The sequence below is a fragment of the Bufo bufo genome, chromosome 8, assembly GCF_905171765.1.
Source record: "Bufo bufo chromosome 8, aBufBuf1.1, whole genome shotgun sequence".
Classification (NCBI taxonomy): Eukaryota; Metazoa; Chordata; class Amphibia; order Anura; family Bufonidae; genus Bufo; species Bufo bufo.
In genome coordinates this window covers 135,378,857-135,393,900 of record NC_053396.1, presented here as the reverse complement: position 1 = coordinate 135,393,900, position 15,044 = coordinate 135,378,857, and the positions used below count along the sequence as shown (strand labels likewise).

The following is a 15,044-nucleotide window of genomic DNA, read 5'->3' as shown; positions in this document are numbered from 1 at the left end:
TCACTTTAAAGGCAGAAGGAGAAGTGTTGGGTAGGTTCATACTGCCAATTAGTATGGGTGATAATGAACCTGGGCTCCTTCTCCATAGAGCAGTTATATCTGCCTTTATTATAGCTATGTCTTCATATACTATAACTATATATAAATATTGTAGCTGTAATTTAATGATAACTGATCAGCCATGGAGATCATATTTATGCCCCTACAAATATTTATGTAAGAAAGGAAAGACTTTTCATGACCCATTTTAAAAACTGTCTTTTAGCGTCTACGGGCCGTCTTTTACTGAAAGCGTAAAATCCATCACGGCATCAACAGTCATCACAAAACTGGATATCCCAGAAGGACATTTCAGAAATGTCACAATTTAGTTCAAATGGAAAATGTTTGGATTAAATGTTTTGACATTTAAGTATTATCTCCAAGGACTGTTCTAAGGACGGCCTGATAGACTGTCCCTTTTTGTAATTTTAATGTTGAAACATACATTACTGAACTGTCGGAGATGTACTGGCTGCCAAATACCTCCGTATCTTATCCTACAGAATGATCAAGCTGTGCTGGTAATAACTAATTATTTTTTGACTAATTTCTTTCCGGAGCATTTTGTTCACTATAAATGTCAAGATAATGTAAAGTAAAAATTTATATCTGAAGTGAGGGGGCCTTTGTACAATATAAATACCGCCTGTGTATCAAAAGTTATTGAATCTGTCACAAATAGAAGTAGGTTATTAAATACACTGTACTAGACTGTCCTGGAAAGTTGGAGGCCTAAAATAAAATGGTGATGAAAAATTCTGCCCTCACTCTGTCTTTATGATGGATGATTTACATCTATATGTGTCAGTCTGCCGTGTTCACCGCATCCAGCAGAGCCAGACACGGCTGTGCACCACCGGACCCCATTGATTATAATGAGATCTGGTAGTGATCTGGCCACTTTCCCAATTAAGTGCCATCTATGGCTGGACAAAAACTTGTGCCAGAAAGCGGCCAGATCACTGCTGGATCCCATTATAGTTCATGGGCTTCAGTAGTGCACATTTGTGTCCTAGCTCTGCCGGGGATCTGGTGAGCTCTGGCAGGCTGGTTTTTCTGCCAGAACAGCCTGATGGATCGGTTAATGCTGATGTGAATCAGCCTTAATAAAGGATATTACATCAGCATTATATTTAGAGTTATGCCAGATCTGATCAACTCCGGCAGGTTGTTCCTCTGCTGCAACAGCCTGCTGAAGCTCTCTGGATTTGGCATAGTCAGATCTTACCGCAATGTCCTCCTGCCCCCAATGACTATTATGGATTCCCGGCAAATATACTGGGGTACGGCCAGACAAAAAACGCTGCACAATGGGGCTGGTGGGCATTGTGGCAACATCCAGTGATGCTGGATCCAGAGAGTACATCTTAGATGTGAAAGAGGCCTTAACTGGTTATCTACAGATGTGTCCATTAGGCTTGAGCGGATCGAGCTTCGGATCATAGATCTGAAGTCGATTCCCTCAAACACTTTGGTTTAATGTTGTCTGGAGACCTTGTAGCATTAAAATGTATTGCCTCCGTGTAGGCAAAATTCAGTTTACCTGAAGTCACGCGAGACTATAGGTGAATGAATTCGGTAATCATTTCTGCATCTTTTAAAAACATTTAAAATTAGCAATCCGAAGTCTGGTTTGGTACCAGTTCGTACCTCGGTACCAAACCCAACTTCGGATTGCTATTTAAATTTTTTTTTTTTAAAGATGCAGAAGTGATTACCAAATTCATTTACTGAAGTCTTGCATGACTTTGGCTGAAACAAATTTTGCCTACAAGGAGGCAATACATTTTAATGCTGTATGGAGTGTCCACCCTTTAACTTTTTACAAATTTTGTTAAGGACTCCAGTTTCTGATGGACACATTTTTAATACAGTATTGCATCTAGCAAAATTCTTGTGAGGGTGTAACTCGCATGACAACCACCACGTGGCCACAAATATTGCATGAACACCTCCTGAGAGAGTATCGCAAAATCATGTTTAGTTTTATTTTTTTTCGTTTTGTTTCAAAGCCTGTCATCTCACATCACACATCTTGGGATATGCCGAGCCAAGAGGAAAGTTAAGGAACGATACCTCTGTATAACAGTCTTCTGTTTCTTTTTTTCTCAGATTCCAGAATATTTTTCAGTGCTGGTCCAAAAATACACGTCATATCTCTTAGGGCTAAAAATGGTGTTTGTAACAGGCACAGCACAGGCTGTTCCTCCTGTCGGATCCGTCCTTCCGCTATTTCGCCGGACCGCCGCTCCGTCCCCATTGACTATAATGGGGACGGGGGCGGAGCTCCAGCGCAGCACGGCGAAAGGCCGCCGGGCTAAAAGTCCTGAATGTCTGACTTTTTAGTCCAGCGGCCTCTCACCGCGAACTGCCGTACTGCACCGGAGCTCCGCCCCGTCCCCATTATAGTCAATGGGAACGGAGCGGCGGTCCGGCGGCACGGCGATATAGCGGAAGGACGGATCAGACAGGGTGAACAGCCTGTCGGATCCGTCCTGCCGCAAGTGCAATCCCAGATATGCACTTTACAGATAATAGTAAAGCTACTTTCACACTGGCGTTTTGGCTTTCCGTTTGTGAGATCTGTTCAGGACTCTCACAAGCGGTCCAAAACGGATCAGTTTTGCCCTAATGCATTCTGAATGGAAAAGGATCCGCTCAGAATGCATCAGTTTGCCTCCAATCAGTTTCCATTCCGCTCTGGAGGCGAACACCAAAACGCTGCCTGTAGTGCTTTGCTGTCCACTTGACGAAACTGAGCCAAACGGATCCTTCCTGGCACACAATGTAAGTCAATGGGGATGGATCAGTTTTTTCTGACACAATCTGGCACAATAGAAAACTGATCAGTCTCTCATTGACTTTCAATGGAGTTCATGACGGATCCGTCTTGGCTATGTTGCAGATAGTACAAATGTATCCAGAAGTCTAGCTAGCAAAATGGGGGAGCTAGAGGCTATGGTACTAGAAGAACACATAGATGTAGTTGGTGTGGCTGAGACATGGTTGGACTCTTCGCATGACTGGGCTGTAAATATTGAGGGTTTTACACTATTTAGGAAAGACCGGGTCAATAGAAAAGGTGGTGGTGTGTGCCTGTATGTGAGGAGTGATCAGAAGACAAGTGTGAAAGAGGCAATTGTGGGTGAGGATGTGGAAACCTTATGGGTGCCAGTTCAAATGGATAGAAACACTGAAAAAATAATACTTGGTGTAATCTATAGACCCCCTAACATCACAGAAGAGATAGAAATGCAACTATATAACCAAATAGAACGGGCGACACAGGCTGGTACAGTAGTCATAATGGGAGATTTTAACTTCTCAGACATTGACTGGGGTCATGGTTCTGCCTCACCCACTGCAAAGAGGAGAAAATTCCTCAACTTGCTGCAGGACCACTTTATGAGCCAGTTTGTAGAAGCTCCCGCTAGGGGCGATGCTCTGTTGGATTTGGTAATTTCTAATGATGCAGAGCTTGTTGGTAATGTTACTGTTCGAGAAACACTCGGTAATAGTGTAGATATGGTCCAAGATAAGTTAAATAAGATAAATGTGAACAAGGCTCCGTGGTCCAGATGGATTACACCCAAGAGTGCTTAAAGAGCTCAGTTCAGTCATTGCTGTGCCCCTGTTTATAATTTTTAAAGATTCTCTAGGTACTGGTACAGTGCCAAGTGATTGGCGCAAGGCAAACTTGGTGCCCATATTCAAAAAAGTATCTAGGTCCTTCACAGGTAATTATAGACCTATAGGCTTGGAAAGTATAGTTTGTAATTGGATTGAAAACTGGCTGAAGGACCGTGTCCAGAGAGTTGTGGTCAATGATTCCTATTCAGAATAGTCCCGGGTTATAAGTGGTGTACACCAAGGTTCAGTGCTGGGCCCTCTATTATATAATTTATTTATTAATGATATCGAGGACGGGATTAATAGCACCATTTCTATTTTTGCTGATGACACTAAGCTGTGTAGAACTGTACGATCTATGGAAGATGTCCATAAACTACAAGCTGACTTGAACACTCTGAGTGATTGGGCATCAACTTGGCAAATGAGGTTCAATGTGGACAAATGTAAAGTTATGCATCTTGGTAGTAATAATCTCTGTGCTTCATATGTCCTAGGGGATGTAACACTGGGAGAGTCACTTATAGAAAAGGATTTGGGTGTCCTTTTGGATGGTAGATTAAATTACAGCATACAATGTCAATCAGCTGCTTCTAAGGCCACCAGGATATTGTCATGCATTAAATGAGGCATGGACTCGCGGGGCAGGGATGTAATACTACCACTTTACAAAGCGCTGGTGCGGCCTCATCTGGAATACGCAGTCCAGTTCTGGGCACCAGTCCATAGAAAGGACGCACTGCAGCAGGAAAAAGTACAGAGGAGAGCGACTAAACTGATAAGCGGCATGGAGGGTCTTAGTTATGAAGAAAGAATTTATTTAGTCTTGAGAAGAGACGTCTAAGGGGGGACATGATTAATCTGTACAAATATATAAATAGGCCATACAAAAAATACGGCGAAAAACTGTTCTATGTTAATGCCCTCAAAAGACAAGGGGGCACTGCCTCCGACTGGAGGAGTTCAATCTCCAGAAGCGTCAAAGCTTCTTTGCTGTAAGAACTGTGAATCTGTGGAATAGACTTCATCAGGACGTGGTCACAGCAGGAACAGTGGACAGTTTTAAAAAGGGTTTAGACGAATTCTTAAAAGGAAACAACATTTTAATGCTTATGAAAACCGTGCAGAAATCTGAGTCTCGCTTCCTTCTGGGATTCGCGTCCCCACTTGTCCCCACTTATCCCTTGATTTAACTTGATGGACCTATGTCTTTTTTCAACCGTATCAACTATGTAACTATGTAAATGTTACATGAGGTTTATGCTTGTTCCTATTAGACTTGTGATGGCAATGGGTCACAGACATTGTGTAACTTTCCTTTCCTTTAAACTTTTGCTCAGATTCATCATGTAGCTACAGCAGAATATTTAATATTTAGTGCTAGATTTACTATTATTTTGAACACCATTTTGTTAATCTGGTTTGGGCTCCATTTTTCTGACACACAATATTCTCTATGTAGCCATTAAATTAAATCATAACATCCTGTCAACCTGTTCCACCAGGAGGGCAAGCTTAGAGAAAACAGAACTTAGTTTTCTGCTCATCTCATCCTTTTTCCATCTTGGAAACAGCTCGGGGGCAGGACTTAGTCAAGGGGCAGGAGCTTATCAGTTTTTGGGCAGAGGGGGAGGCTTTTACTGCAGCCTGTTTTCTAACAGACAGAGGGTAGTGAGACAGAGGATGAGGACAATGGCTAAGGTCTAGGGACAAAAAAAAGATTTCTTAATATACGTATTACTTTTATTTGCAATATGAGACAAAATGGGAATGGGATAGTCATAAAAGGATTATCTGGTCAGAATATTGAGAAAACCGTCACAGATTCCCCGTTGCTCCTGTTCCAATACTTCTTGGGTCCTATCCCTTCTTCCTGGGTTCTCTACACACACAGAAATTATATGCCCAGTCAAATACTGACAGTGGTGTTGTCCATTCTCAACCATTATAAGGTGAGTGTTCATTTCCTGTGTGTTGAGAGGATTTAAGAAGTGAAGACCTGGAGGTGTTGGAACAGGAGCATGGAGGTATGACTTTATAAAATCTATTTACAGCATTCTGGCCTTTAATTTAAATGTTTTTTTTTTAATTGGCTGATGGCTGTACAATACCTCGAAGTGTGTGATGGGAGCACTGAGCTGAGCTCCATCATTTATAACGATGCTGCATGTTGAGGGAATCCACACAGCATGGTCCTGAAAAGGACATGACCTTAAAGGTGCACTTTCATTTTAAACCTAAGAACAGTTTCGAAATGCCTTTACTGTGTTCCAAGCAGCCATACAGAATTTTATTTTAGCATTCAGATGTTGACTTTTCTTTGAGGTGTTTATGAATCGTACTAATATTAGAGCAGGATTTAAGATAATGTGTGACAACTAGGGATGAGCGAACTTGTGTTTTCAATTTTGGCGTACAAGGTTCGGGTTATCTACCACGGACCAATTTCGCTCATCCCTAGTGACCACTCAGGGATGACTGTGTCCTACTTACGTGGAGCTCCCTCTGCCATCTCTATAGCTGTGATTCCCAAAGACCAGAGATCGCTCTGTGGACAAAAGCACAATCGGTTCAGAATCTGAATGATATCTGTATGATGTAGAAAAGTATAATGTGCTAGGCTGTAACAATGATAATGCCTAACATTTCCTTTTCACATGCTACAAAATGTACAGTAATTATCCTAAAAAATTGTCATGCAAAGCTGCAGAAGGAGTGCTCATGGCACTCAGCTCACATAGCTTCTTACTAGTACTGGAGTGCAACTACTGGCTTAAAGGGGTATTCTGGCTATATAAAGTTATGCCCTATTCAGTGGATAGGAGATATCTATCAGATTGGTGGGCGTGTGACCACTGAGACCCCCCCCTAATCACCAGAATAGGGACAACGTGGGGATCCCTGAAATGGAATGGTGGGTGGAGCATGTACACTGTTGCTCCAATCCTCCTTGTGGGACTGGGGGTGTAAGTGATTAACTATTTCCAGCGGTCCCATATAGAATAAAGGGGCATTCACTCGACGACTGTATTTTTGGTCCCCATCCGATCTGCATTTTTGCGGATCGGGTTCTGACCTATGCATTTCAATGTAGCTGTAAAAGATGCGGACAGCAAACTATGTGCTAGACCTGGTTCAAGGTCAGTCAAGGGGATACTGACAGGGTCTCCAGGACAGAACAGTCTAAGGCACAGGCGAGGCACCAGGGTACTACTGAAGAAAGTGTTTGCTGCAATTTTAGGGATTTGTGAATGGGAGTCAGGCAGTATTTGCATGTAACTGTACAGTGGGCCACATGAGTAAATTTTATTGGAGGGCCCTAGGCACCAGACACTGGGCTGAATGAATGTCAGCTAAATATGAAATATACTTTACAAAAATGGCCTGTCTAAATAGTCAGGTTTGGCTGATGTTATTCTTATGTGGATGGACACTTTTTAGGTCACCTATACACAATAGTCTAAAGTTTATCAAAATGGATGATTTCAACCAAACGAACATTTGTTCAGTGAAAGATCATTTTTAACTGACCAATGACAGATCATTATCGCTTGAAAAAAAGTTGGCTGTGTCCAATATTATGTTCTGATAGTCAAAGAAAGATTTACACTATTAAGGAGGAATGTTCCCTGGAGGATCTTTTGTCCATTGCCCAGTTTCATTAAGCATTTGATCAGTTTAAACAACTGTAACGGCCAATATAGACTAAAATGTGTAAGGCCGTGTCTGTGAAAGAAATGTTCATCAGATGTTTGTTCAGCCACTGTTTAACCATCAACCCACTTCTATCTGGTTGCTTTCAGACTACATTGTTGAGCAGAAACATAGCTGGTGAGGGAGGGATCTGGCAGAGCATGTATCCAGGTTGTCAGGAGGGACACCACCAAGCCACTCTCTGACTCAAGATTATTTAGAATCGGGGCTAGGGCAGCAACCAGGAAGAGGGAACATTTCTTTTGGGACCATCATTTCCCTTATCCTGTACTAGAACCATTTTGTGCTCTGTGGTTGTGCTCTGGAATCCCAATGATTACTAGACTGCACCACTCTTATAAGCACTGAGCCCCTTCTGTACATCTGAGGAGTCTTAACTATGCCCACATTGCACTATCAAGGTTTCTATTGAGTTCAATGGAAGTCTCTCAGTATTGTTTTCTTTATAAGGATTTTCCAGGAGTTCAATATTGAGGGCCTATCTTAGGATAGATCATTACTATCTGATTGGTGGGGGTTTGACTCCCAGCACCTCTGCCCATCAGCTGTTTAAAGAGGCCGTGGTGTTTTAGTGACGTCAGGCTGGCGACGTCACGTTCATCAGTCATATGACCTTAGTGCAGCTCAGTCCCGTTCAAGTGAATAGGCTTGGGCTGCTATAATGAGCACAGCTGCTATACAATGTATGTTGCTGTGATGACCTGTGAGGAGGCTGCAGTGCTCAATGGAGAGCCACGGCCTCTTCAAATAACTGATCTGTGGGGGTACTGGGTGCTCAACTCCCACCAATCGGATAATGAAGACCTATCCTGAGGATAGGCCATTAATATGAAAAACCTTTTCGAATATTAAAATGTTCACTTCATCATTGTTTATAGCGCTATATTGACCATGAGCTCTGGCGTCTATACACATATGCAGATCTCGCCTACATTTTCCACTGTGCTTCTTGAACAGCTGCAATAATGTTTTCTGTACAATTTTTTTCATTTAAGTGAACTCTTAGATATAGTGCAAGGGAATATTATACAGCTCTAACCAGCAGACAAATGCAAAAGTCCGAGACAATGCTGATTTGTATGAACAGCTGGCCTCCCCAATTCCCAGGGGTGCACAGAGCATTTCAACAATAATGTTTCACCAACAACCTATTAGGAAGTGATTCTTACTCAGTCAGCATACTTCCGTTAGGAAAGTCTGGTGAGTCCAGTGTTTATCAGAATAGGAGATGACTAATGACACAAAGAATTTCTTTCTTTCACATCATCCCATTGCGCTTCCTTTGTGAAATGTGCCTTGTTAGAAGAACTCACCCGATAGTCATATGTGGAGTCTGGATTCTCGTCACATGCAATGACCTCAGGTGCCATCCAGTAGGGAGTTCCAATAAACGTGTTTCTTCTGCCTATCGTTCTGTCCAATTGGGCGCTCACGCCGAAGTCAACTGGAAATACAGACCCAGGAAATTCTCATTACAAAAGAACAGTGTACAAAATCCTAGCGAGCAAGCCAAGTGGGCTTTTGATGTTCTTGTGCAGGGAATGCAATGGTAACGGCAAGAGAAATCGCATAATAAATCAACCAAACATTTTGGTAGAACCTACTTTTGGCCAAGGCAAAAGCCCCTTTTCCTCTCTTTTAAAAAAGCACTTACAATTTGAATTCGTAGAAGAATTTTTGTGAGTGACAGATACCAGCATAAGGTTCGTTCAGACTAATTGCTTTGCGGGGGTAACTAATTCTGAAATAGCATCTTTGTGGTAATGCAAATAAAAGAAATGTCACATTTTTGCACGCAGCCGTCAATTATGTATTTATACCAATCTATCATGCCGCTCTTGCTTTGCCACGGTTTACCTGGAATGTTTTATAATCATCTCAAAACAGATGAATGCACTGAAATAATTGCCTGTGGATAAGCTGTCTAAATATAGTGTTCTATTAAAGGACTGGGAGGTAAAGCAATGGCAGGTTACTATTATGTAACACAAGCAATTTAGGCACCTGTACTTTATATTACATTTTACATTGCACTCGCGTATCATTTAACTGCTTATTTAACACCGACGTTGAAAGTGTCATATGACTCTGCCTCACTGAAGTATCCTCAGAAAATGACCTCTTGTTTAAATCTAGTTTTATGTTAAACATCTTTAAGAATTTTTTTTTTTTGTGTGATTATTTTTAAAGAATACTAAATCCTGAAACCCTGCAGTTATCACCCCGGCCGCTAGGCTTTATAATATGCAGACAATTCCTGTTCTGTAGTAATCACTTTTTCAGGAGTCATCTCATTATCATGACTCCTAAAACGCCTTATATATTGGCATAACAAAGGATCCACATTCATAATAGGTGATGGTCACAGCTTATCTACTCCCCCTTACTGCACAATGACCTCTGAACAGGTCACAAAGCATGTCTAGTAAACTCTTTCGGACAAGTTAAAGGGGTATTCAGGTTGTTTGAAGTTATCCCCTATCCACAGCAGCCCCCCTGAAATGATTAAAGAGGCTGGTCGCATATGCACGTAGCCCCTCCGTTCATTTATATGAGAGTTCCAGAGATGGCGCCCGGCTATCTCTGGAATTCCCAAATAAATGGAGCGGGCACATGAGTGCCTGACTGGTCGCTCTGTTCATTTCAGGGGGGCAGCAGGGGGTACGAGGGCCCTGTTTTCATGACCGGTTGGGGTCCTACCGGTGGACAGGGGATAACGTCAAACAACTGTAATACATACCTCTTTAATAAGTCATCTCCTGCCCATTGTGCTTACAGTCTATTTGGCAGCTGTAAAGCATATCTGTAAATGCTGTTAACAGCAGCTCAGCCAAGATGGCCGGCCCCATAATCATGTACAGAAAATAGAATAAGAAATCTACAGTCAGAAAATAGAAACAGATTAGAAAAGAGAATATGCTTCTATGTGATCCGGTTTTAATTAGTGTAAAAAAAAAAAAATATATATATATATATATGGGTGATACATTCCCTTTAACACGAGGCAATGGGTTTCCTTGCAGCCCAATGTAAAGCCACAGATGGTACATTACCATATCATAATGAGCTATGCCAAATATAAAACCTCTCTCTACTACCTCCAGGGTTCATGGAGAGCCCACGAGGTCCAGCCACCGACTTTGTCATTTGATAGTGATGGCACATAACGTGGATTAGCACCTAGCATTGTTTTAGGTTATATCCGCTTTATTCCACCATCGGCACCACTCTTGTCCATGTGCAATGTCTGGTATTACATCTTAGTCCCAATCACCAGGCTGAGGCTAAGCTGCAGTAGCAGACACAACCTGTGTGCATTAGTGGCACTGTTTAAATGACTTTTGCACCGTGTGTGAAAAAAGAAAATAGGAGCAACAAGTATTAAGTAATTTAAAGTGGACATAAACCTGTTTAGCATAGCTGGAGGGAGTCCCTTCAAATCCTTTTCTTTTGGGGGGCCCGAGGAACCCAAATGCATGACTGGCTTCATCTAAAGTTCTGCCTGAAACCAGTGTATTATTTTTAGGCACAACAATTACTGGAATGTAATGTCTGCAATTGAGCAACGACTATAAGAGATGAGTAAAGTCAGATTTCTCATGTGAAATGATGCACTGGGTAAGAAGTGAGATACACATGAAGCGAAGGGTGTTGAAAAACATCCTGGGCGTTAAAGACCCGTAGGTTAATATTTTAACCCAAGGGTGTGTCAGAAACCACCCAGCATCCTGTTTCATTTTAACTGTGACTCTGTGCATTGATTTGGTGACCTTAGGTGACTGTATTAAAATCATTGAAATATGTACTGTTTCTGGCAAAGCCGTCTTCTTGTATTATGGAGCTCTAGACTCCCTGGTGCTTCCACCGAAGTGAATGTGGCCGCAGCACAACTTGCTGTAACCTCAGAATCGCACAAAATCCTGGAACTTGAGTCACGCTGTGACCACATTCAGTTCAGTGGCTGCATGGCTACACAGAGATCTTTGGTTGTGCAATGGGTGCTGTGGCCAAGATCACCTGTAGTCCCAGGCTTGGTCTTACCATATGTGTCATGTGATCAAAAAAATTGGATGTAAAAACAGAACCAAATCGAAGAAAAGTCTCAGGCAAGTAGCAGTCACACACAGCTTGCATTGTGGTCTGGAATGGTAAAGTTGAGTTGCATCCTACGACCAAAAACCCGACCGTGTGAGATTTTCTGTGACCGTCATGTCGCAGTTGCATCGGGAGTCAGGACCCAGTGTCGGACTGGGGTACCTAGGGCCCACCAGTAAAATTTATTTTGGGGGCTCACCGTACCGTACAGTCGAATATAATAAATAATTTTACAAGTTTTTTATATGAACATAGGCTGGTTGAGGTGCTGTACATTGAATATATGTATGTAGTACAGTAAATCTAATGTGTTATGTGCCACTTGTGCAGGGGGTGGGAGACTAGGGGCCCACCTTGCTCAGGAGGCCACCGGGGGATTCCCCTGTAACCCTTTGGCCAGTCCGAGCCTGTCAGGACCCCATTGACAATTATAAGATGCAATGCGACAATGAGATCTTCAAGTTGCTTGAGAAATTTTGCCATGTTGCCCCAGCCTTAAAGGGGTTGTTCTTCCCTGGGGACCTTTTCTACAGACTCCCCAGCGTGGCCAGACATGCAATGGTGCACTTGCCTGATCCCTGCCGGTGAGTTCCAGCTCTGCGGGTCCTCAACATCCATTTTGACACCGGTCATATAACTGCCGCAGCCAATGAGTGGCTGCAGTAGGGACATGTCACTCATGTGTCAGGTCACTGGGTCATGTGACACATGGGTAATATGTCACCGCTGCAGTCACTCATTGGTTGAAGTGGTCACATGACCCACACCAAAACGGACTTTAATGCAACGAGACTTGGGACCTGTAGATCTGATGGAGCCAGATTCCAGCGGCAGCGGTCAGGTAAGTATGATTAACTTGGATTAGGCCACACTTGGGGGTTCCTGTAGAAAAGGTCCCCAGGGGTGAACAACCTCTTTAACACAATGTAAACGTATCCATTCTTTGGATTATGAAATTCCATTACTCATTTAGCAGATTCTCACTTGTCTCCTCACTGTAGTCTAGGACTTCTCCACCACAGAAATGGGCAGAACTGGTAATTTTATGACTTATGCCTATATCTATTACCTTATTTATAACTAGCTACTTCACCGCTTGTGAAGTTATTAAACATCTGTGTCTAATAAAACAATATTCACTCGATTTGTGTAGCATTTTGCCCTGTTCGTGCCAAGTCCTAACCGGTTCATCTAAAAGAGCTGGCAGCCTAATTAAAACCATTCACCCTTAGCATCAGTCTTTACTTACACTGCAGTTTCAAGCTTATGGAATGAATTGACTTCTGATTGTATAAGGGCCTGATTAATAGCATCCTACTGCATGTGAAGCTCTCTTCCAGAGGCATGGGGACTACTTTGTGTAGTGTATGGAGAGTGTATTAAAGTAACACTCCATGTGATATTATATATTATACTGTATGAATGTAGACAACATGCATCCGCTGCTTGTCTTCTACCACACAGGGTTCAGCAAGGCAATGGTTAATAGGAGTTATTTTTTAAGCATTCTTACATTCGTTAATATTTTTTTTAATGAGCGCTTATGCGAAAATAAGTGTAACTTGTATAATGTCTCATTTATCTAACCTTTTAAGGGTTTGGCCAGTTCTGAAAGCCTATTTCCATATCTCTTTTGGGGAAGTCCGAGAGAGGAGCAGTTACATAGATCCCATCTTGCTATGTAGGACCTATCCTATGTTTCATTACACAGTTTACCTGTTGATTTCAATGTCCACGGTGTGATACTTCATTTACCCTCTGGTGGCGCTGCTTGGAAATTGAATCCTTACCGTCGGGTTTCTCCACACATTACAGCTGATTTGCTGGGGGATCTAGTAGGACCAGACCCTGTGATCAGCTTATTGTCAAGGGACCTTTCTAATAAAGTAGGGATAGTTGAAAGTGGAGAAGCCTTTCCTATTAATTTGAAGATCAGTGTGTTTGGTTTAATATGGCCATATTACAACTGCAAAACCATTCTGTGGTTTTATCAAACCTACTTTAGATGACTTGCGTTCTATAGTGATACATTTTGGTTTAGTCAAACTGCAGTAGGTCCAGGACCAATCGCTTAAATGAACAGTAAAAGGTTTTGGAGGCTAATTATAAAATAAAATGTTAATTTTGATATTCTTTAACAATGAGAGTGCATTAAGATCGGGTGTTACTATTAAATATTTTAGAACCTCAACAACAATACCTCATTAATGGGGCTTTGCTACCATTAATGGAATAATTACGGAATAATTTTCACTGTTATCGTTGCAACTTGGCGTGGCGATCTCCTTGGAGTCATGCACACCTGACCAGTCAATCTGTCCTGGAGGCTGGTTTTAAAGTCAGTATAAAACTGAGTCTGCTTATATAGCACCTACCAGTAGCCATTTGGCTCCAGGAGAAGTATATGGTGGGCTCAGCTTGCATGTTGGTACTTGCATCCCTGGATCCGATGAAAGCTGTACTGGCACCGGACGGGGTTAAAAGCAGAGTGTGCTTGGCATGCATGCTGCACCTGCATTCCCTGGATTTTGTGTGGCTGTCATGGCCCATAACAGGTAGGTACTAGTGTTAGGGACCACTCCATAAAGGCGACCTTGACGTGGTGAGTGGCTTATTACGCTTTGGCCAAAATGTACACCAATGCCTCATCCAGCATAGAGGCAGGGCAGAATGCTGGTTGCAGAGTGCCATTGCATTTGTGTCTTTATCGTTGCAACTTGCCTTCTTAGAAACATGCCCATCTGATCAGGAAACAAAGTTTCAAATTGGTAGACAAATGTACACCTAATCACTAGGAGATGCATCCTCCAGTCTGTTCTTTAATGGTGGACCCTGGACCCTTTATGAGGGAGACCCATAGGATTGGTAGCATCCACTGTTATAACAAGAATTTTCCTACCTGGGTAGGGTAGGTAGTGGTGACAGATGTCGGTGGTCCAAATGTGGACCAGCATCATCATTGTAATCAAAGATTCAGGAGAATATGGTCTCCTACGCTTGGTGACCACTAGAGAAGCAAATTTACTAAAATTCGATTTGGGTCCTTGATTGCCTGGAAAAGTCTTTCCTCAATTGTCCCAAAATGAATCACTAATTTTTTGGGGAAAATTTGGGTCAAATTCATTAATTTTATTATCTGTTTGCTCAACTCTAGTTACAATAACTGATTGGACAAGGGGAAAGAGAGCTAGCTGGTCCTTTAAAAAATATATAGTGCATAAAATAAAATATAAGCAGCACTGAATTCTTGGTAAGCTCTTCATGATTATAAAAGAGCTGCCCACTCACCCCCCCCCCCCCCCCCCATTGTGATTGGTAATATATTGTCAGAGGTATAGAAACCTAATTTTTTTACTGAGCAGAAGAAATTTAATTAAAAATGTCATAAAAATAAGTTGACCTCCGCCTTAACCACTGCATCTGACTTCCAATGTTGGAAATAGTGGAATAAATGCTTCATAAATATGGTGTTCATTGTGAGCATATTTTTCAATGTGCCACTGCTTCCCTTCACAAATTACAAAACTGGCTGCCTGCAGGCACCACTAGGGGGATCTCATTGC

General features: G+C 42.2%; 1 protein-coding gene across 1 annotated transcript in view; it reads right to left on the bottom strand.

Moving 5' to 3' along the window:
* The window catches only part of NRK (Nik related kinase), a 336,723-nt gene that overhangs the window by 198,215 nt on the left and 123,464 nt on the right, over positions 1 to 15,044 (bottom strand). The window contains exons 7-8 of the mRNA XM_040442402.1: positions 8,700 to 8,830; positions 6,166 to 6,220 (exon numbers count right to left, since the gene is read on the bottom strand). Of these exons, the coding sequence (XP_040298336.1) occupies positions 6,166 to 6,220; positions 8,700 to 8,830 (186 nt within the window). The remainder of the gene's footprint in view (positions 1 to 6,165; positions 6,221 to 8,699; positions 8,831 to 15,044) is intronic.